At 39.7% G+C, this 20428-nt stretch overlaps 2 protein-coding genes across 5 annotated transcripts in view; both read right to left on the bottom strand.

Moving 5' to 3' along the window:
- Positions 1 to 129: 129 nt before the first annotated feature.
- Positions 130 to 1683, bottom strand: LOC117230745 (protein D2-like). 2 transcript variants are annotated; one of them, XM_033488486.1, is made up of 3 exons: positions 1578 to 1683; positions 882 to 1133; positions 130 to 629 (listed from the first exon to the last, which is right to left on the bottom strand). In XM_033488486.1, the coding sequence occupies exons 2-3, from the start codon at positions 1075 to 1077 to the stop codon at positions 277 to 279; spliced, it is 549 nt and encodes a 182-aa protein (XP_033344377.1). In that variant the 5' UTR covers positions 1078 to 1133; positions 1578 to 1683; the 3' UTR covers positions 130 to 276. The 2 variants fall into 2 exon arrangements, with proteins under 2 accessions (XP_033344377.1, XP_033344376.1); XM_033488485.1 differs by having other exon boundaries at positions 1478 to 1650.
- Positions 1684 to 1989: 306 nt separating this feature from the next.
- LOC117230743 (M-phase inducer phosphatase 1-like) overlaps positions 1990 to 20428 on the bottom strand; it is a 29887-nt gene continuing 11448 nt past the window's right edge. The window contains exons 1-3 of one of the 3 annotated variants that reach the window (XM_033488473.1): positions 6159 to 6326; positions 5106 to 5277; positions 1990 to 4585 (exon numbers count right to left, since the gene is read on the bottom strand). In XM_033488473.1, the coding sequence (XP_033344364.1) occupies positions 2945 to 4585; positions 5106 to 5277; positions 6159 to 6208 (1863 nt within the window). In that variant the 5' untranslated portion in view covers positions 6209 to 6326 and the 3' untranslated portion in view covers positions 1990 to 2944. Of the gene's footprint in view, positions 4586 to 5105; positions 5278 to 5464; positions 5912 to 6158; positions 6327 to 20428 lie in introns of those variants that run through there. The other 2 variants (XM_033488474.1, XM_033488472.1) reach the window with 2 other exon arrangements.

Raw genomic sequence — 20428 nt, 5'->3', positions numbered from 1 at the left:
TCTATTAAATCAATGATCTTAAGTATTAGATAATACAATATATATATTACATAGTTGATGGAACAAATGTGCTGGTGGATCGAATATTACGATGATACGTTATAACTTTATTTATTTTTGTTCATTGTGTACAGGTGTTACATTACACAATGTAAAAGGACTTGTACTACATGAATGAGCGTTTAATATCAAATTTCATACAAAATATCTGCGCACCAATCTCCAATATCTATATACCAGGTTTCATATCCCTCATATTCTATCCATGCTATGTACTTAACCTCCCAATTGTTTATATAAAAGTGGAACATAATCGTCAAATTCTGCCTGGTACATGTTTCCAGCAATAGGGTCTCCCAGTTTGTATTTTGCAGCAAATTTTTTAATAGAAAAATTTGCTCGATTATCCCCACTGCGATTAGTCAGACGAGGTTCGTCGAATGTAAGCTTTTGAGGCTGCTTATACAAAAGGAACACATAGCGATGAAGTCCGGTGCCTTCTGGTGGACCTGAACCGATGTACTGAGAGAGTACTTCACCTTTGGAAACGTCAGAACCAGGAATGTTTCCTACCAACCAGTGGTGCCATTCACGAAACTTTGGTTCTTTGCGGCTTGGTGCATCTGGATCTGGAAGGAAAATATAATAAATTAATCTAACTGTTAATTAAAAACTACTATTATATGTGCAACCTATGCAATTTTACGTTGTCAAATGTCCTATGACTGGATAAAAATCTGCAGTCTAATTATAACATTTAACGGCAGGAAGAAATTTTTACATAGATACCATTTCTTTAGTTGTGTTAACAAAAATATGACATTACATTAAAACCTGCAGTGTAATTACTATAAAAATTTCAATATTCTTTCAATACGTACCAGTCATACAAAGGGTATAGAAAACACTTGCATCGCCATCCCACTTAACAGAAGGTGGATCTTTCACCTGTGTCGGAGTCAACACTTTGCCAATTTCAATGGCAAGGTTATTTGGATAAGTGACCTGTAGTACATTTTGTGGGACCTTGTCTATAACGTCGGGTACGACACCATGAGTTTGCAACGCTTGAGCCATGGAAGACAAAAGACGAGTTCCAATTTCAACGAGAGGTTTCCTTGCAATTAATGAAGCTGAAAGTACACCAAGTAATAACAGACGACAGACTACGAAACTAAGAAATAATCCATTCTTCGCAATCGTAACCAAACCAAAAATACAGCAAGGTTATCGCAAATGGTCAATAGGCAATTCGTACAAACAATTTGACCGATACTGAGCAACCGTTTTTGCATATAATCGATAATCTCTTATTAACTCGCAAAGAAAACAAAACATACAATAAAAAAAGAAAAACACAAACGAAGTAAGGTGAAAAAAAGAAAAGATCGCGTATTCTACGACACTAATTATTACGTGCTACATTGGGAGGAGAGTAATGCGACACGCTTTGATCAATTTTTCTAATAGATATTACTTGCGTTAATTGAAAGCAGCATGACACCCAACACGGACTTTAATTCATAGATAAAAAACTTTAAAGAAAGAATATTAAGGAAGCTACAAATACAACTGACTTTGTAACAATCTCAGAAACCGGCACACTGTAGTCGATTCTTGTCCTTATCGTCCCCTCCTTTTGCCAACGTTTGCTCTATATAGATCGGCATACGCGTTATATATGTAGTACATTGCAGAAGCCTGTAGCGCTAACCAATCACGCGCACGAAATCATTTTGGTAAACATCGCTGTAATACACGCCATCTATCGGAATTCAGGTATTGACAACACATTTTTTTAATTATTGAATATTTATTAGAATATTAACGTATCTGATGAATTATTGCAAACATGTACATTATATTTCAAATGAAAATCTTTAATAATTTTAAAAATATAACAAAGATATCGACCTTTTGATCGAATTGCATCAGGTGTTCGGATATTTGCATTATAAAATACGAATTTCAAATAAAGAAACATAAATGCAGAAACAAAATTATTTTAATGCTATATTATAATGAAATAATGCACTATACACAGACTAAATGGAGACATTTGATTTTTCTACATATCTTCCTACATATACGCATACGCGCACATGCGTTATGTACATGTATACACATCATACGTACGTCATACAACATAAACTATCCATATACAACATTCGTACAAGCTTGCACATTTAAAGATATATTCATTTCTTCATAAACAATTGCTCTACACCCTTCTTTAGTCAATGTAACCCACTTAAACATAATTTCTTTACACTGGTGTACACATATGCGCTAAACTTTGGCGAACAAGAATATCAGGGAACAACGACGATGTTTGCAATCAGTTTTTATGCGAAAACATTTCAAGATCGTGCAAATCTGATGAAAATACGATATCGAATGGGTATGAATGAGAATCCTATCCGAGAGTATTACGATACAATTTTATTCTACGACTGTTTTACTTCAATTTTCGTATTAATACTGTTTTGGTAATGTGACCTTCTTCGCATTAACTTGATATTTTTGCTGTCGTTGTCCTTTATCGTACGCGTGTACATGCTCTTTATATCATCTCTTTATAACTGATTAACTAAAAAAAATTAAGCGTATTCGCAAATTAAAGGAATTACTATTATTTACAGTAATATGTAGGAACGATCGTACAAATTTCACGCGCAAAAAGGAAAATCTTTTCCTTTTTCCTATTCCACTTTGTCATTATTTTAACTTTTAAATTTGCACCTTTATACAATTTTCTGCAAATTCTCTATCTCGAGCGTATCGATTGCTAATTATAGGAAAACAGAATAAAGACGAGAGGAACGAGGAAAGAAAAGAAAAGAGATGGTAAAAGAAAGATAAGAAGGAAAGTGAAAAGAGGAGAGAGATAACAGAGAAGGTCAGGTAAATGACAGAAACGATAACGAGGAAAATGGAGATTTATCTAAAAACCTAAACGTTTCAGATTACTACGCGTTGCACAACCATTAAATCTTAATCTTTCACCTTGCCAGCTTTTACTTTTGCTTCGGAATTGTCTGAGATCGGCTTGGTGATCAGGATGGCTCATCGGTCGATAACCCTGTGGCGAACACAATTCCTTCTGTTCCCTGTAGAATTGCTCATATCCGCCATGCAGCAAATAAACTTCCGGATAATAGAGAGCGGGATAATATTCCTTGTTACGTTGACGATCCAAACTTCGTAGAAATCGTGAGAGATTTGGACCTCGTTCCCACGAAAATTCACAATGAAACACTAGAATATTTCTTTTACTCGTATCTGGTTCAATTTCAGGAGTATTTTTCAGTGGATCTAATAGGGATTGCTCGATGAGATCTTTACTGTAAAGATTTAGAGCACCTTGAATGTGACCTGCATCGAACTCGTACGGATAACGGCAATCTACGATTTCGAACGAATTAATTCTATCGTTAAATTCTCCACGTATTAAAGCGGCTAAGGTATCGACTGAAATCGATTTTAAATCTTCGTGATGACCAACAGCTAATGGCAGGACGCATGGTTTGCTGAAATCTCCTGTGAGATCGGTATCGGTGACGCTGCGATGAATGGCAGATTTGATGTGCGCGTGTGCTTCCAATTCCGAGGACACTTCTGTCTCTGTCCCGGTTTCCGTTTCTGTCTCCATTTCTATGTCCGTTTCCATTTTCATCTCTATTTCCATTTTCGTCGATATCGTTTCTATTACAGCTGCCGTCTCTATTCCTGACGTAGAAAAGCTCTTCTGTAACGACCTACACTTTGGCATCTCGAACATCATGGCTTCACCACTGCTACAATCTTTGACGGCTTCAAAGAAGTTGTTGGATCTTCGTGATCTCTTGACTAGTCTCGGGCTCTCGTTCATCAGTGGTTCATGCCGCTTCGAAGCTCGAGCAAACGGCAAATTGAAAGTATCTGCGTCGGTGTTCTCGTCGGTAATTTCATCGATTCGCCGACGTCGTGCAACGGGTATAGTCGTCGCTAGTGGGCTACCGTCGTCGAAATCTAGAGTCTTAGTCGATGAGTTCGCATTCGGAGAACGAAACAAACAGGAACGTACTTTCGAAAGCGACGAGATCTTTTGATTTTCCTTTTCATATTGCAATGACAATGAGCGTCTGAAGCTTCCGCTTGTACCGCCGTAGGTACGTGAATGCTCGGGCGTGCTCTGATTACTTAAGTCAGGATTCGTTGATGTATTCGCGATCTCGGCACCGACGATATTGCCGCAGAGTAAAGTGGTGATACCATTCGGTAATTGCGTCGCATCGTCCAAATTCTCGGTATCTACCAGATCGTTGAACCCATCATCCATACTCTCGTAACCGGATGAGATGCTTCGAAAGAGGGAACATCGTGCGATTCGCGCTCGGTGTGGCGATGATCGTACCGGCGACTCCATCGGACTCCGAGATTCGATAGACATTCGACGTGGAGCAACGGCCAGGGGCTCCGCAAATCGAAATCTATCTCGCCTCGATTTTTCCTCTTTCTCAATGAAGCTTGCTCCATATCCGCTATCTTGGCTATTCGGATCGCAATCTTCTAGAGGATGACGGGTCCTTTTTGTACCGACGATCTATTACACATTAAAATACATTAATTAGACTAGAGTATTTATCACACTCTGTCGAATTAATTTTGTCTTTTGACGCTTATCGTTTGACCATGTAAAAAAATTTTAAAGACCGACCCGGTGTGGCGCTTCAGAATGTGACACGCCGCTTGTTCAAAATACAGATAACGAAAATTAATTCAGTCCGGGTCTAGATTAATCGACAGATTAGATTCGATTTAATTCGATTCAAAATACAACAGAAACGGAAGTGTCATTTTGACGCGCGCCCCCGTATGTGATAACTATTTTAAATATATTCAAGATGTTGAAAGTGAGCGATAAATAGCCACGAATAATGTAGGAACAGGTGCATATTTTTCTTAACGCGACGATATAAAAGGTGATGTTTTACGCTTGTCCGTAATTTAATGAAAGAGCACTAGTTAGAATTAATAAGGGTAACAAAAAAAAAAAAAAAAAAAAAAAAATTGAAGGAAAAAAAAGTCGAAATATGCAAGAACATATGTATTGATAACTATACCTTTTGCGGGCTAGTGCCATGCGGACTGTTATTTTCTTTGTCTATAGATGGCGAGACTGGCTCTGGACTGGAAAGACGTCGCGTAGCCATGCCAATTAGCCGGCGGACTTTTGGTTTAGGTTTCACTGAGCCGTTCGAAGTGTCTCTAATGTTAAATACATCCTTGAAGAGGCTGTAAAGAAAAGAAATAATTATTACATACGTTTCTACACACAGACACAATTGTATATACAATTACGAAAATACAATATCAGTTCAATGATAAACCTAACCTCTATAATTAGGTCCCGATAAAGATACGTATTTTGGAAGTTATAATTAAGAACAAAAGATTTCTCGAACTGAAGAAAATCACGCACCTTGAATTTCATTGAACACATCTTTAGGAATATTGCCACAGATATTATCGACATGTTTTACACGCAATAATATTCTACTGTGAATAAATGATTAACTTCTATAAATTGCCTAGAAATTAATCGCGTTTCTTCTTTCCTAAACACAGTTACACAATGTTAAAATAGAATTCTACGCGATTTACAAGGCTGAGCGATACAAAAGAACACGCTGTCCTTCGCACATTGCCGTTTCATTAACAAAACTTACTGCCAGAATACTTTACATATGTACAACACGAGGAAATATGGTAGAGCGAGAGCGCGCCAACTGAATGCGCTTGCGCGCGAGCACCACATGCACTTAGCAGCGCGCAAAACTGATTTCACCGGTATATCTATTCTCGCAGTTTAGAAATCACTGATCCATGTACAATAAGAGCGTATAATACGTAAAAGACATAGGATAAGACCTAATATAGTTTTAATAGGTGAAATTGTGGGCATGTTACTAAGAATTCTTTACGAACATATTGGATTCCAAAAACACGTAGATACAATGTAAACAAATTTCCCCCATGTACATATACTTCACTGGATTTGCACTGAATTTACAGACACATATTCACACGCGCGTTCACACGAAAAGTACGAGACGAAAGAGACGAAAAATCGACATAGCTCGGAAGCAGAAAATTAGCGTTATTACGATATATACCTTGTATATTGCCACACTTCACACGAATTATTAACATCTTGCCAGAACATAGCGATCAATGACGAAACACGAAGTCACAGTTAAAACCAGTCGATGATAACAAACGAGAAGAAAAGGAACTGTGCGAGCCAGGAAATCACAGTACAGAATGGCCGTATTTATCGAATTAAAGAATGAAACGACGGTACGTAAAAGCTCGAACGGTAACCCGCCGCTCGTTACACCGACTGCCGACTCGGATCAACGCACGGCAACCCGCAAAGTCGCGTACTATCTGACTGGCCTGGCGGGAAGTCTGTCTTTATATGTGGCAGCCTGGTGTGGTGGGGGGAAAGGGCCGACCAATCGGTAACTGGGAAAGGGCCCGCCTAAATCTTCTCAGGGCGTACAGGGAGAACGGAACGCGGAATCCACTCTTTAGGGTAACCGCTATGGGGGGCCCTTTTCTGCCTCTTTGCCGCCGTGTTTCGTTACATCCGTTTGTTCGTTTACTCGATCGTTCGCTGATATTTACCAGTCGCTAAATCTATATAAAATGTACATATATATATAGAAGCACACTTGCGTCTGCATATGTTCCCTTACGACTTTGTAAACTTCGATCTAGTTTCGAAATAAAAGTCTATTGAGAAAATTCTTTAACTATTTAAACCTTAGCAACTTCAGGTTTCTTCGCACACGTACGTTCGCTTACTCGTTGGCTTTGAAAAATGTTATGTCTTCAGTAGCTGACGAAAGTATCTGAATATTTATAGGAAGCTTCCATGAATACATCGCGCGTGTTACAGAAAACATTTCGAAATTTCATTAATATTGTAATGAGGTACAATTGTATCTCATACATACGATACTTGAGTATCGTGATTACGTTCGTAACATCTGGTACGAGTCTGTTAATGTATATAGAAATTACAAGATATTCATCAGAGGCATACGCTCCATAAAGATTATCGGAGTATCTCGTACGTGAACAGTTAATTGCTCGTTATATTAATAATACATGATATTCTATTTTTAGCACAATTATATGTTTAAAATTATTATTCATGTTCCACCCTAATATTTTAATGATTGTAAGCTTATGATTGCAGTAAATTACATATTTGCAAAGTCTATACATACATCTATATATATATATTATCGGATTGATCTTAAATTTTTAATTTAACCAATATAACCATGACGGTCGTGCCTCGTTACGGTGTTAGAAATTATAAAATGTTTTATATAACGCGTGCAATATGTACGTAAAAATTCTCTTATTCATTGTATATTTGTTTCCAGTTCGAAAGCTTTTAAAGACCGTATCTAAGGCACTGATTATCAAAGTTACTTAATATAGAAGAGATCGCATTCTCGAAGGAATTATTTAACATATCTAGAGTTATCAAACCGACATATATATTATATTGAAAGAGGAAGGAAAAGGATAAGACGGAGGAGAAGACGAATAAAGAAGAAGAAGAAGGAGAAGAAAAAAAGGAACATTTAAATCTACGCTGCTTATGTTCCCTTCTTTCTCGCGCTCGTGCCTATGTGTATACTCGGTCATTCACTGGCTAGCTCACTTTCGATACCAGGCCGGAAAAGGTTGCCGACCGTAGGAGTTGCTGCTCGCACTGAAAGGGCCTGTTCTCCTCTCTGTCTGTTACTACGCTCCTCTTTCCGTCGACTGATGCACCGACCATTCCGAAGGATGCAGCTCTCAGCAGGTACAGCTCGGTCCGTTTTTTCATTCTGCCGATCACAATGCTTCACCTGATCTCCGATACCACCCTCGCATTCTTTAAAGATTTTCACACGGACACGCCTGGTATGCGTTCGTAAGATTCAATCGCGCAAATAAGTTCGAAACGTATGTTTGCGCGTACATATGCATGTCTTATCTTGTTTAACCATAGGGATAAATAGGGAAAAGGGATAAACAGGGACAGCAGGTAGTAACTTCGCCACGCTAATTTACGCATTGCTCTCGTTGTCGTTAATAAAATTCCATTGGTACCCATCTCGTGCTTCCTGCTTCACATTTTATTGCACATTTTTTAACAATGCTGTCTTTTTTTCTATTTAATATAGATATACGTATATCTTTAATAACAAAGATTTCCTGGTAATTTATTTATGTTATCTTTTACTACGTATTTATTTATCTGCTCGTTTATTATCAAAATCGTTTAAAATCTAAAATATAAATCTTTTAACTTCTTTAAGTCTGGGTTGCAAAGTTGTGGTTACCGCTTTACACTTCTCGCTTTGGTGTGGTAATCACGTATTGAAGCAATAAACGAAGGTTAGTTAAAAGACAGACGAAGTGAAAAAAAAAATGAAGCGGAGGAGAGAAGTCGAAAAGAGGGTGAACAAATAAGGGACCGAAGGAATATAACGAACGATCCATCGGTCTGTTCCCAGCAGTCATAAATGCGAAGATTATTCGCTATAGGGCATCGAACGCGCGTAACGCACAGTGCGACCATGGGGGTAGCTCAGCTGCTTACTTTGCCATATATCGGGGGTTGCAAAGGCACCCCTCGCGTACAGCTGGCTGATTGTGCACCTTCTCCATCCTCGCGACACGTTATACCCGTACACCGGCTTTAGAGACAATCTCTAATCCAACTTAGATAGCTTACTTGCGGAAAATCGTTAAAAAGTATACAGACCTGATATGAAAACCTGAATTCTTATCAATATACCAGTGCTATATACGAGGCAGTTATTTGCTTTTCAGCTAACTCCACAAATGAAGAAGTAGAGAGAGATTGATAAAATTACATATGAGATAAGCGTCGATCAAATGCTTCGTCGTAAGAGTTTCCGAAATTTCAACAAGTGGTGTTAACCGCATTGGCCCGTGAACGAGCTCGTATCATACACTGTATCATACTATACCCGCCGCTTTTTATTAATTTCTTCGTTTCATTAGATACACGATTAACACCCAGCTCTCAAGAAACAAACGACCTACTTCTATAAGTTCATTTGTCGCGAGAAGATGACGCAGCTAGATAACGACGTAACCTTAAGGTAAATTTACAAAAAAACAGCATCGTCTTCGACATCGTCATTTTTCTTCGCCTCTCGATTTATGCAGTTGATTAACATGGTTTCTGAACGTAACATCGAAATCAAAAAACCAGACTTATCACGTTTTTCCTTTGCTGTGTGCGCGTGTAAGTACACACTCGTCACTGGTCCAGAAACCGTCTTCCGCGGGAAACGAACGGTTCGAACGTATAACGGACTGGAAGGGAACTGGGAACTTGGAATCGGGCAAACGCCTGGCTCCCTACGACTTTGATTTTTCTATAAGAAAGAGTGCAGATGGTCGTATCCATTGTGATGGTTGGCACGTGCCAACCATGGGTACCCTGATGGTGCACCGCTAAGTGCATATACGTGTGTACATGTAACAGACACTTTCCAAACGAGCGTGTGCTGTATGCACGCATGCGTGTACAAGATACGATCGTGTACGTGTAGATACACGAAGATACGTGTACGGTGGGTGAAACGTATATTTCTACACAAACGTATGATCGTGACGATGTCCCATTGATGTTCCATTAACGACACACATCGGCACGAAAACGTGGGGAGCCATTTACGTAATACCTGACGGGAGGACCTTACACTTTCAAGATTCTCTCTATTTTCGAGTATACGCTGTGATTGTTTATTTTTAATCAAATTCGTTGACATATTATTATACATCGTACGGTACATCGATCAATTCGATTTTGCGAATGAAGGCGTAACATAGGAAGTAAAATAATTTGATAAGTACGGAAATATAAAAGTTATTCTGTCGTAAGTTGCGTTTGAGCGATACCTCATTACTCTACCGACACAGGTATACGACGTATATGCACCTTATGTTCATTCCGCGAACCTTTCACGAGGAGAAGACACGAAATGTTTCGTGAAGATTGCACATGATCGATAGACATATAAACATTGGATAAACGTAACATTATTGAAGAACGTAACAGAAATATTTTTACATTTGTATAAAATGATGTATAAAATCTTATAAGAATAATATATAGTTTATAGAAATTTACTATGGGAAGGAAAGTGTAACGGTACATGAATCGTAGGATACAAAGTTTCAAATATCAGAAGGTTCTAGGGTTAATACAAAGGTAATAAGCAACGAAATATACCTGAAATTTAATACCAGATGTTTCGTTAGTCTAATTTCAATTCGAAGGATTTGTGGAACTATTGATTTCACTTACTGCAAAAAATTAAGGATTATTAAATTAAGGATTTATTACGTTACAGATAAAATTTCTCATAAGGGAGATGAAAACCTCCAGTTCAAAGCATATGAAGAATTCGGAATTTCCTACGTTCTGTTAATCGATTTTATCCGTGGGTCGTATTTTCTTAAACCATTTTCCTGAGTTTAGTAAAATTATAAAATGATCGATATGCGTTATTTCTCGTTTTAATTTTATCCTGAAGATTTTCTCGAAATATTAAAACTTCTTTCTTTGTTAAAAAAAAAAAACTTAAAACGAATATAGTTCGGGAATCGTAGTAGGCTTAAATAGACCTGGTTTCGAAATAACGATCTTTGACACTCTTGTAAAGAGATTCGAACTGATTTCATAACCCGATATAATCGTAATGTAATCGTAAAAATACGAAAAAGGCGAAAGACTATGCTGATTTTGATGAGAAATTAGACAGCTGAATGTATTAGAAGAGTGTCGATGATAACGACCTCGTAACCGTAAAGCATTCTAGAGAACAAGACGGCTTTACAGCTTCCTAAACGAGATCATCATCTGTTCCTTCGGTATCCCGAAGGGTGTAGAAGACAGTCTGGTCGTTCTTGCTATTCTTCCGATACATGCAGCCGTCGCAGATGCACTGTACAGGAGATCGAAATTCGCAATATGCCGAGAAGCAGTCGAAAGAAAGAAAGGAAGACATATAGAGGAGGAGAGGAGAATAAAAATTGCTCGAACCCCTCGCTAACAGCTATCAAAAGTCCCCTCTTTTAGATGGATAGATGAAGACGAAGGGAAGTCAGAAAAAATAATCACCCTGGGAAGTGAGGAAGCAGCAGGAACGGGATAGACGACAAGAAACGCGACGCGTAAAGAGCAAAAGGAATGAGGAGGACTGATAAGGTGAAAAGAGGAGAAGCATGGAAGACGAAATGGAGAAAGAGGTACACTCCGGCCATAAGTATCGGCACATCTACTCTTTACATTTATTGGAAAACTCTAACAATGGAAACTGTTAAGGAATTTTCAGTTATCAATTTAACTGCTAATTGAATAACTTATCGATATATACTAATTATGTATAATTGATTAATTATCGATAATTAAATTGATGTTAATTGTAAAATCGGTTGTGAAGATTTTGAATCCTTTATAAGGCGCGTATGGTTCTAATAAATACAACTTTTACCACAAGATATTAAAATAGATGCCTTAAGATATATTGTCGAAAACCAATAAGTACCTCGACATTATGGTCGACAGGTGTTGGATAGGAACTGCTCTTTCTTATAGTTATGAAATCTATCGTTTACAACTCGTCAAGAAATATTAGCTTTATTTCAGGTCTATTAGGAAGCAAATAATCTCTGTGATGTACTGTTAATCTAGGAGTCGTATAATTGCCTCAGGTACTTATCCTCAATTCGTCGTAAAACTTGTCAAAACAAGCTGTCAAGTTATTGTAGAGGACAGGTTATAGTGAAACAATGGAAAAATACGGTTTAAAGAAATACAGCTTTGACCACAAAATATTAAAATAGGTGCCTTAAGATATATTGTCGAAAAACATACAGTACCTCGACATTATGGTCGACTGGTATTGCACGGTATGTAAAGGTACAAAGCGATATAATAATAAGCAAGAAAGGTAAAAAAAAAATACATTGAGGCTGTAAACCGAGAGGTAAAATTTGAAAATCCACAGATTTTGTTCCAATTCATCGACATTTGGGGCAAATTTGTCGATCATAGACGGTTTTAAAGATTCTAGAATTGCGTGGAGCTACTATTTCTCATCGTTGTGATATCTATCGTTTACAATTCCTCAAGAAATATTGGCTTTATCTCAGGTAATATCGGGGAGCAAATAATCTCTGTGGTCGTTTAATTACCTCAGGTACTTATCCTAAATTCGTCGTAAAACTTGTCAAAACAAGCTGTAAAGTTATTGTAGAGGACAGATTATAGTGAAAAGATGGAAAATGTCGGTATCTTTCTAAAAAAAAATTCTATATTCTTATTATATAGCATAAGATAGATTAAACTAGGGATACAAAATAGAAAAATAAATTAGTATAAAAAATTATAATAAAAAAATTATAATAAAAAATTATAATTATAATTATAATAAATTATAGTATAAAAAAAATAGTACATACTGATATACGGCGTAGAAATGATGTACGGGGGGAAACTGGAAATCATCGAAAGCCGAAAGGCAAGAATTAAGCGAATAAGTAAAAAAATATATTTTTATGTATAATAGTTTTTAAATATCTCTTGAAAACATTGATAATTCATTGCCACTTACTTTACATTTTGTCTACCGTGTTCGGCCTCCTACTTCTATTTACACAATAGAAGAAGGTAAACCTAAATTTCTCAGCGAATCGATCAAAGGAAGGAGGGTCACTCGGTTTTCGGCGCCGCCGACCTGCTAAATAGCACAAAATTCCAACCCCCTGTTCAACCACTACCTATCTATTCTTCATATGCTATTTTTTACCTGTGATCTGCTATCATCTTCCCACCTTCTGCCGACCTGTACAAATTCCAAAAATTTCCCGGAAAGTTGAGAAACAGCTTGTCTAAACGCGCTCGATGATCACTGCACGGATACAGAGTAATTACACCTTGAATGCTTCACAACTCCGTGGAAGAGTTGCTCTATCGAAAAATTGCTAATGTGATTGTACTTCTCGCTAGATAGAACCTGAACATTTATAACAAATGTCCAAAGACAATCTAATGAAAAATCCACGAATTTATCATTAATGTTATATTTTATGGCCTCGTGCAAGACCCGACAATGTCATACTTTTGCAAAAATGAGTTAATCCCGGTATCGAGCTCGGAAGCAATTGTACGTTCCATATAAAGAGACGACAGTATTAAATTCCGTGTAGAAATGGCTATACTGGAATTTGTTCCTTTATTTCGATTTTATCGCGATTCTTGTCAACTTTTATTCTCGTGATTGTAGAAATTTCTGTTTAAGATATAACTCGCTTAAAGAATTAACGGTATACTACAATCTAATATATGGAAATAACTATAATGTATGGAACTAACATACGAAGAGAATTTGTCATACGAGCTAAACGGAGGAACACACGAACAGCTTGGGGGCTTGGCGCGCTTCAAACAGCTAGGTTTCTGAGAATAGCCATGCAACGGTGCCCGCAAACCCAGACCTTGGGATTACCACCGACTCTTATCGACGCTTAACCGCAACCGAAATATCGCGACGATATCTTCCTTTCTTCTTCCTCGTTTCGCTCATCCGAACTTTATCATTCGATCTCTTTTTCTCTCCCCTCGTCCTTCTTCTCTTCCGCCCCCTTCTCCAGCGCGCGATCTCTCTCTCGCTTCTTCGCACTTTTCTCGCCTTTCTCTATTACTCGTTTATTCGCTACATCTTTCCTCTCTCGTTTATCTTTTTTAGCATTATCAACAATCTCGCCAATGCTGAACCGATGCCGACACGCATATGCACGTATGTGTGTCGGGGAAACAGAGAGAAACAGAGAGAGAGAGAGAGAAAGTGCAGATGATACGGAAAAGATAAAGTATGGAAAAAATGACAAAATAACAATTGGAAAATTAGAAAAAGGAATATACAGAACGATCTTAAAATTTCCATACGACCAGAAAAACACGCGATTCTCCGCGTAAAAAGTCCAAGATGCAGGATACAATTTGTTTATAAATATCGTTGTATGTTTCGCGTTCGTAATTGTTACGCAGTGGCTAGAAAAAGTATTTGTACACCACTGTTTTAATTTATTATTGCGTGTATAAGATATTGTTACCACCGGTCAATCAAGCATCCGGATGACTTATGAGCGGTAGTATATGACTGATTACGTTTCTCTGCCGTGATCTACCCGCGAATACGACTTATGGAATATCCTAATAAGAACGTTGGTGGACGTTCGATACGAGCCGATTTATCCCAGCGAGAAAGTCGTTTCGCGTTCATCGATTATTCACGTGCGAGTAAAGCTCGTGTAACAGCTGCACCCGTATAGCATATCGCAAGAGCCAAGCGTTAGACAATACGGTACACAGTGCCCTGATGGGGGAGGCCGAAAGTGTTATATGGGGGCGTGTAACGCTTCCTACTACCCAAGCGAAAGTCGACTATACTCGATCACGTAAACCGTACACCTCCCCAACTAGCCAGTACACGAACGATCTAACGAACTTCCAAACGATCAAATCGTCGTACGTACGCATCTCGCATTTATTTCTCGGTAACGTTTCCCTCTTCGTACGTTCCACGTGGCTCTCGGTAAGCGCCAACTGAACTTGGTCGCTCGAACCGAACGAACGTTAACACATAACTTTAACAGAAATTACTTCCTGCAAGGAGATATACCTTAAGCGGTTGCTCAATTGAGATCAAACTTTCTCGCCGACTGTTTTCAGTAAACCATATATCTTCGAAACGTATAACGGGAGAAAATGTGACAAGAAGATAGGACGTTCTTAATTTTTTGTGTCCCTTGGACCCCTTGTGGCGTGGAACCAATCGTGCGTTTCGTTGTCGAGAAAATGTACTAAGTTCAAGGAGACCAACAGTCGTTGTTGATGTACGTAAGAACTTTCAATTCAGCTTCGTACTACGTTTTTCCATTTTAATCGTTTAAGGAACTTCCTCTTATTGAAACAAGAGGCAGGCTAGCAGCGTACAAATTTGGAGGAGAATTTCCACGGTGAAATTAAAACTCGCTGCAAATATACGTGTAACAAACCCTTTTCGCAGGAACGTGTAAAGATTGTCAATGACGATCGAATTTGTAATTATTATTACGTCACAACCGCTGAAAATGTCGAGGCGTTTCGTGTATTGAAAATTCCGTTCATCCAATTCGATCCAATCGGATCGTAAATCACTCCGTTCGAAGACGCACGAATGACGATACTCGTAAATTAAAAAAAAAAAAAGCCAAATTTCATCTACGTATCATGCGATAGTTAACACATTGTCGACTGGCTATTTAATGCAAAAATCAACTTGCGCAACCGACTATCCTATACAGAAACTAACAGCATTTCTCCATGAATATGCATGTTTACTTGTGATATATCAACGACATGTTAAAAAGCACTGTCATTCCTGTTCTACTCGATTTTCAATCGAAGAAATACGTTCGTACAAATGCGTCTAACGTACGATTCGCAGAAAGGCGGCCGGTTGCCAAAAACACGCGAAAGGAACAACGGAAGGAGTAACGAATTTCCTGTATCGTGCGACAGTTAAAAAGATCCGATTGTTCCTGTTCTACAGGATTTTCAATCGAGAAAGTACGTTTATATATAAAAGTACGATTCGCAAAACGGGCCGGTTCCCAAAAACACGCGAAAGAAGGAATGGAGGGAAAAACGACGATGACCGAACGGCGTAGACGGTCAAAGCGGCGAGACGATGAGTTTCTCCTCGTCCCGCGCAGGAAGGTTGCCGCCGTTCCCAGGCTGGAGACTCTTCTCCGTCCACCCAGAGAGGAATTTAAATCTCAACGGTCGGTCGTGGTCTTTTATAGTGGGGAGAGGCGACACCGCTGAGGTTCGCGACGGTGCGACGGGAACGAAGAAAAGAGAAAAAGATAGACCGAGACCAGGAGGTAGGGAAGGCGAGCGTTCTCGCCTGTACAAGTGTGTGTACATGCTCGAGAGAGAAAGAGCGAGAGTGCAGGCCGAAGAGGAGAGAAGAGAAGGGGAAAAGAGAGCGAGAGAGAGAGAGAGAGAGAGAAGAGAGCAACCACCCATGGAACACACTGTTTTGCCGTGTCTCGAACTCGGCTCTGGATTCGGTCTCGTTCTCGGTCTCGGGCTTCGACGACCCCGACACGACTTCGGTTCCAACCCTGGGGAAAAGGGACTCAACATTGAACCAAACAACTAGTACAAAGTAGACATGAACAGGCCGCGATGAAGAGGGCACAGAAATCAACGGATCTGGAAACGGGAATAGGGAATAGGGGCGAGAAGATTCCGGTTAAAAGAGCGAAAGACTACTGACAAGGGGATAAGGAAAACAGAGTGTTGGAAAGAAGCGACGATGTAAACATGGTAGGAACGACGATAAGGGATAGAGATACAGAGAAGGTACAATAGGAAAAAGGAAAAGATTCCTGTTTTCAAGAAGAATACCGATAGCAGTATGTAGGCGAACATTTCGAATAAAAACAAATTGCATACTAGCTTCGATTTATTCGACACGTAACGGGTATTAATTCCCGCCTACCTATTCCCGCCAACTCCCGCTAACTCCCGCCGACTTGTATATCGATGCATATACATGCCTTGCATCTTTCTATGCTTCCTTTCTCTATAGCAAACGGGAAGAGCTACGATTGAAAATCATTCGGTTGTATAACGTATTTGGAGATAAGTATTTTTATTATTCGTATAATTTCTATATTCGTTTGTTTTGTATTATTTAAATCTGAATAATAGCGACAGTACATAGGGAAAGAAGGAAGCGACGCTAACGTGGTTTTGGCCTGGCTCTGACACGATATATTCTAGCCCGTGTTTCGTTTAAAACAGAAAAAGAGTAATATCCACTTGATCCAAACCCTCGGCTCTAGAGGATATTAAACCGACGTTAAAGCACGTCGCTGTGACCATGTCCCAATTAGCGTATTTACAGTCCCTACGCAACCGCTTCCCGTTTAAATGCTCCGGTTACTCTTATCTTGCGGAACGCCTCTGGTATTTTGTGCCAGTCTAAACGATACCATTGATATCGTCGATGGTAATATTCGATCTTTTACAGCCCTATTTTCTATCAGATATATATACACACGTATCATTTACGCATAAAACTTCCAGTCCAATTGGACCATTCGCAGATCAAAGTTCGAGATTTAAAAAATTTTAGCGTCGATACACATAATCGATATATAATTTCGTCAATTTCCTCTACTTCTCGGTTCGTGGAATTAGCCACGATTTGGCAAATACGCAGCTCAATTGTCGTCATACTCGATTCATTTTCTCATCTGCTTGATTGATTTTCAATAATAACAACGACGAAGAGGAAAAGAGTACGATCGCTTTGGTATGCTTCTAATGCGGCTCAACTTCTCTCTTCTTCTCTTTTTCGCTTCCCAGACAAAGCGATCTACCACCCATGCACCGTGCTAGCCAAGCACTACGGAAGCTCAAAACCTTGCTTTAATACCTCCCACAGTTTCCTATTTTTGAGTTTGTTGGCCTCTCTTGTCGCTTCACAGTGAAATCTTAGTTTCTTTCAAGACGACAACGACGTTCCTTCGAACCTGTTCCGTACCGTTCTCATAAAACGACCTTCCCAGAAAGCAGTTCTTTTCTATTTCTCTATACTCGTCGCGTATCGTACAGTCTCGAGTATTTCACTCGCGATGAAACTAGTTGCAACAGGTTTCGTCTGCATCAAGTAACGAAACAATAAGCATCAATCGATATTCCTCAGTCTCGGTCTTAACTTGTTAATCTGGAAAGGACGAATTAACTCGCCGTTCCGATTCTTAATCGCTTAAATACAGGCCGTTGAAAAGAGCGGTTGGATGCTTAAACAACTTATAGTACTGATCGAGAGGAATAAAAAATGTCTAAGGACAGCCCTTTCGATGTAAAATCACCTTTTATTATTCGTTAGACTACCTAATTTTTTCCATTCTAGGCTCCTAAAAAAAATCTCAAAAAATTCACATTAGACGATTGGTTCTTGAGTGAAAGGTTTGGAAAATTCTTCGGGAAAAATAAAAATACATCTGGAAGAAATTTACGAGTGAAATTTCGGGCGTAATTTCGGGATTCAGCTCGTCTACAGAGAGGTCTGTGGAGCTACACGGTCTGTTTTTCCAACCAGCTTTCCACGACTCGAACAAACGAATCTCTTTAAAAGATGAAAATCTGCGACCAACGTCGTTCATCCCCGGGGCGACTTTCTCACGCTAGCTCGGTTACTAAGTGAGGATGTGAAAGACCACGGCGTTCGAAGGTCGTTCGTTCAAATTGCTCGTTTTGCGCATCGCACAAAGCCACCTCTACCACGACGTTAAGATCTCGGTACACGAATACACTTTATAACCGATTACATACAGCGAGGCTCCAACGTTCGACGTTACGGACCGTTCGAAATATTGCGCGAAGCTAGTTTTTTAAATGCTCGTGCTTATGTAAGCACGCGATCGATTGGCGCGTGAACGAACGACAGAGCGCGATAGAAAGCACGGGAGTGGGGGGAGACAGAGAGAAATGGAGTGGGTGGTAGGAGGCTTAATGTAGGAAATGGAAGGGAGAGAAAAAATTGGTTGGAAGGGCGCTGTTGCTGGGGGCGAACTCCACCGTTACGAGTGGAGTAAAAACGGTTCGAAAAAGTAACGGATAAACGGAGAACCGAGATGGCAGAAGAATAGTAAGAGAACAAACGAAAAAGGAGTGGGAGAAAAAAGGCGCGCGAGAAAAGAAGAAAGAGAGGAGAAAGGGTGGGAGGGAGAAGAAAGACGAAAGAACGAAGTGAAGATTGGTGGGTGGGGAAGATATGATAGAAGGAAGAAAAGGAGGAAAGAAAGCAAAGAGATACGGAAAGAGAGAGGCGAAAGGAGTGTTTGAGAGAGGGGCGCGAGAAGCGTAGAAGATGAGGCGGATGAGGTGACGGGATGATGGGGAAACGAGTATGGGTAGACATGCAGGCATGCAGACAAACAGGCACCGAGTGGATACTGGAGAAAGAAGTTGAGAGGAAGGAGGAAGTTGCGCAACGGTCAACCGACGCGGCATTAGAGAAGCGCATCGAACCAACCCACGTAAATACTTGTTCCGTTTATTTAAAAATATAAGACGATCCAAAAAGACGAAGCCGGAATAAAGATGAAACGCGTGAAAGGTTGATAACACGCGCCCAAGAAGAAGAAAGATGAAGGCACTTATCGATCGATACGATCTGAACATAACGATCTCTGAATCTTGGAACGAGTACAAAAGGAACGAGCTATAAGAAGGCCGTAATAAAATTCATCCCCCGGAACGAGCCGCCGAGGCATGCATCCGATTTCTTTCTTTCTCGACCAGCTCTCGGGTTTGGTCCAGCTCGTTGGTTACCGCCGCTATGCAGCTACCTGTGAGGGAGTGAATCGTATAAGTACGAATAACAACCTGTTCCCCTCTACCTGCTCGGAGAGTAGCTACGTGTATGTGCGCGGATAACAGCTCCTTTCCTTTGATCTCGAATGACGAAAGACGTCCTATGACCGCACGTATACTCGTTAATTCGCGCGTTTACTTCCTCGCTTCCGTGAAATACGCGTATACCCTTCTTTTAAATATTTATAAATACACGATCTTATTTTAGCGTGCTATTTGAATATCACACGCTTCCAATCCAATCTTGCATTTGTTCCACGTGTGCACTGGTAATATGAGAAGAAAGAGCGGAGTCTCCGATAACTCTCAGTAGGTAGTACGTTGGAAAGTTGCGAGCGGAAAAATTCGTATTATAGACCGTTGAAAACATTAAGATAGTATTCTTGGTCAATGTCCGAACTTTTTCTATACAAGTCACGGACGGGATAAGGACACACGATAAATGGTCTGTATACAAAGAAAATAACAATTAGCGGCACATGGTATTGTGTCGTTTCGCGGAAATGGTCGAAACCATCGAGAATCTCAGTCAGTTTCCCTCCAAAACCGGTCAGCTGATGGTATTTGCCCGACCAGCTGAAGGGACGGCTGTCAAGGGTAGGCAGACTCGGCCATTTTTAAATCCCTCGTAGCCGCCGATTTAAAAGACCACGCTTGTTTTCTGCTGCGCGTCGGCCTACTCGCCTCAGCCCCAGTCCCGGCCCCGGCCCTGGCCCCATCCCCCACCAGGTTTGCCTTTCTGACGACGCGACGCGACGTACAGTGGCTCACGAAAGTATTTGAACATTTACAATAGAATTTTTTTTATGAATACACTATGTACACTGTAGGAGATTTTCGGAAATATCGCTAACATTGTAACGAGACGCGATTATCATAATCGCAATACTAAAA

Source organism: Bombus vosnesenskii, unplaced genomic scaffold (assembly GCF_011952255.1).
Source record: "Bombus vosnesenskii isolate JDL3184/JDL3185 unplaced genomic scaffold, Bvos_JDL3184-5_v1.1 scf7180000013267, whole genome shotgun sequence".
NCBI lineage: Eukaryota > Metazoa > Arthropoda > Insecta > Hymenoptera > Apidae > Bombus > Bombus vosnesenskii.
Note: the sequence above shows the minus strand (reverse complement) of the source record. Positions and strands in the feature narration are given on the sequence as shown.

Coding starts and splice junctions, on each gene's coding strand:
- LOC117230745 (XM_033488485.1), bottom strand. CDS start 1,499: ATGCTGCTTTCAATTAACGCAA. Junction 1,134..1,477: donor GCTGCTTTCAATTAACGCAA/GTAATATCTATT, acceptor GTGTACTTTCAG/CTTCATTAATTGCAAGGAAA. Junction 630..881: donor CTATACCCTTTGTATGACTG/GTACGTATTGAA, acceptor TTTTCCTTCCAG/ATCCAGATGCACCAAGCCGC.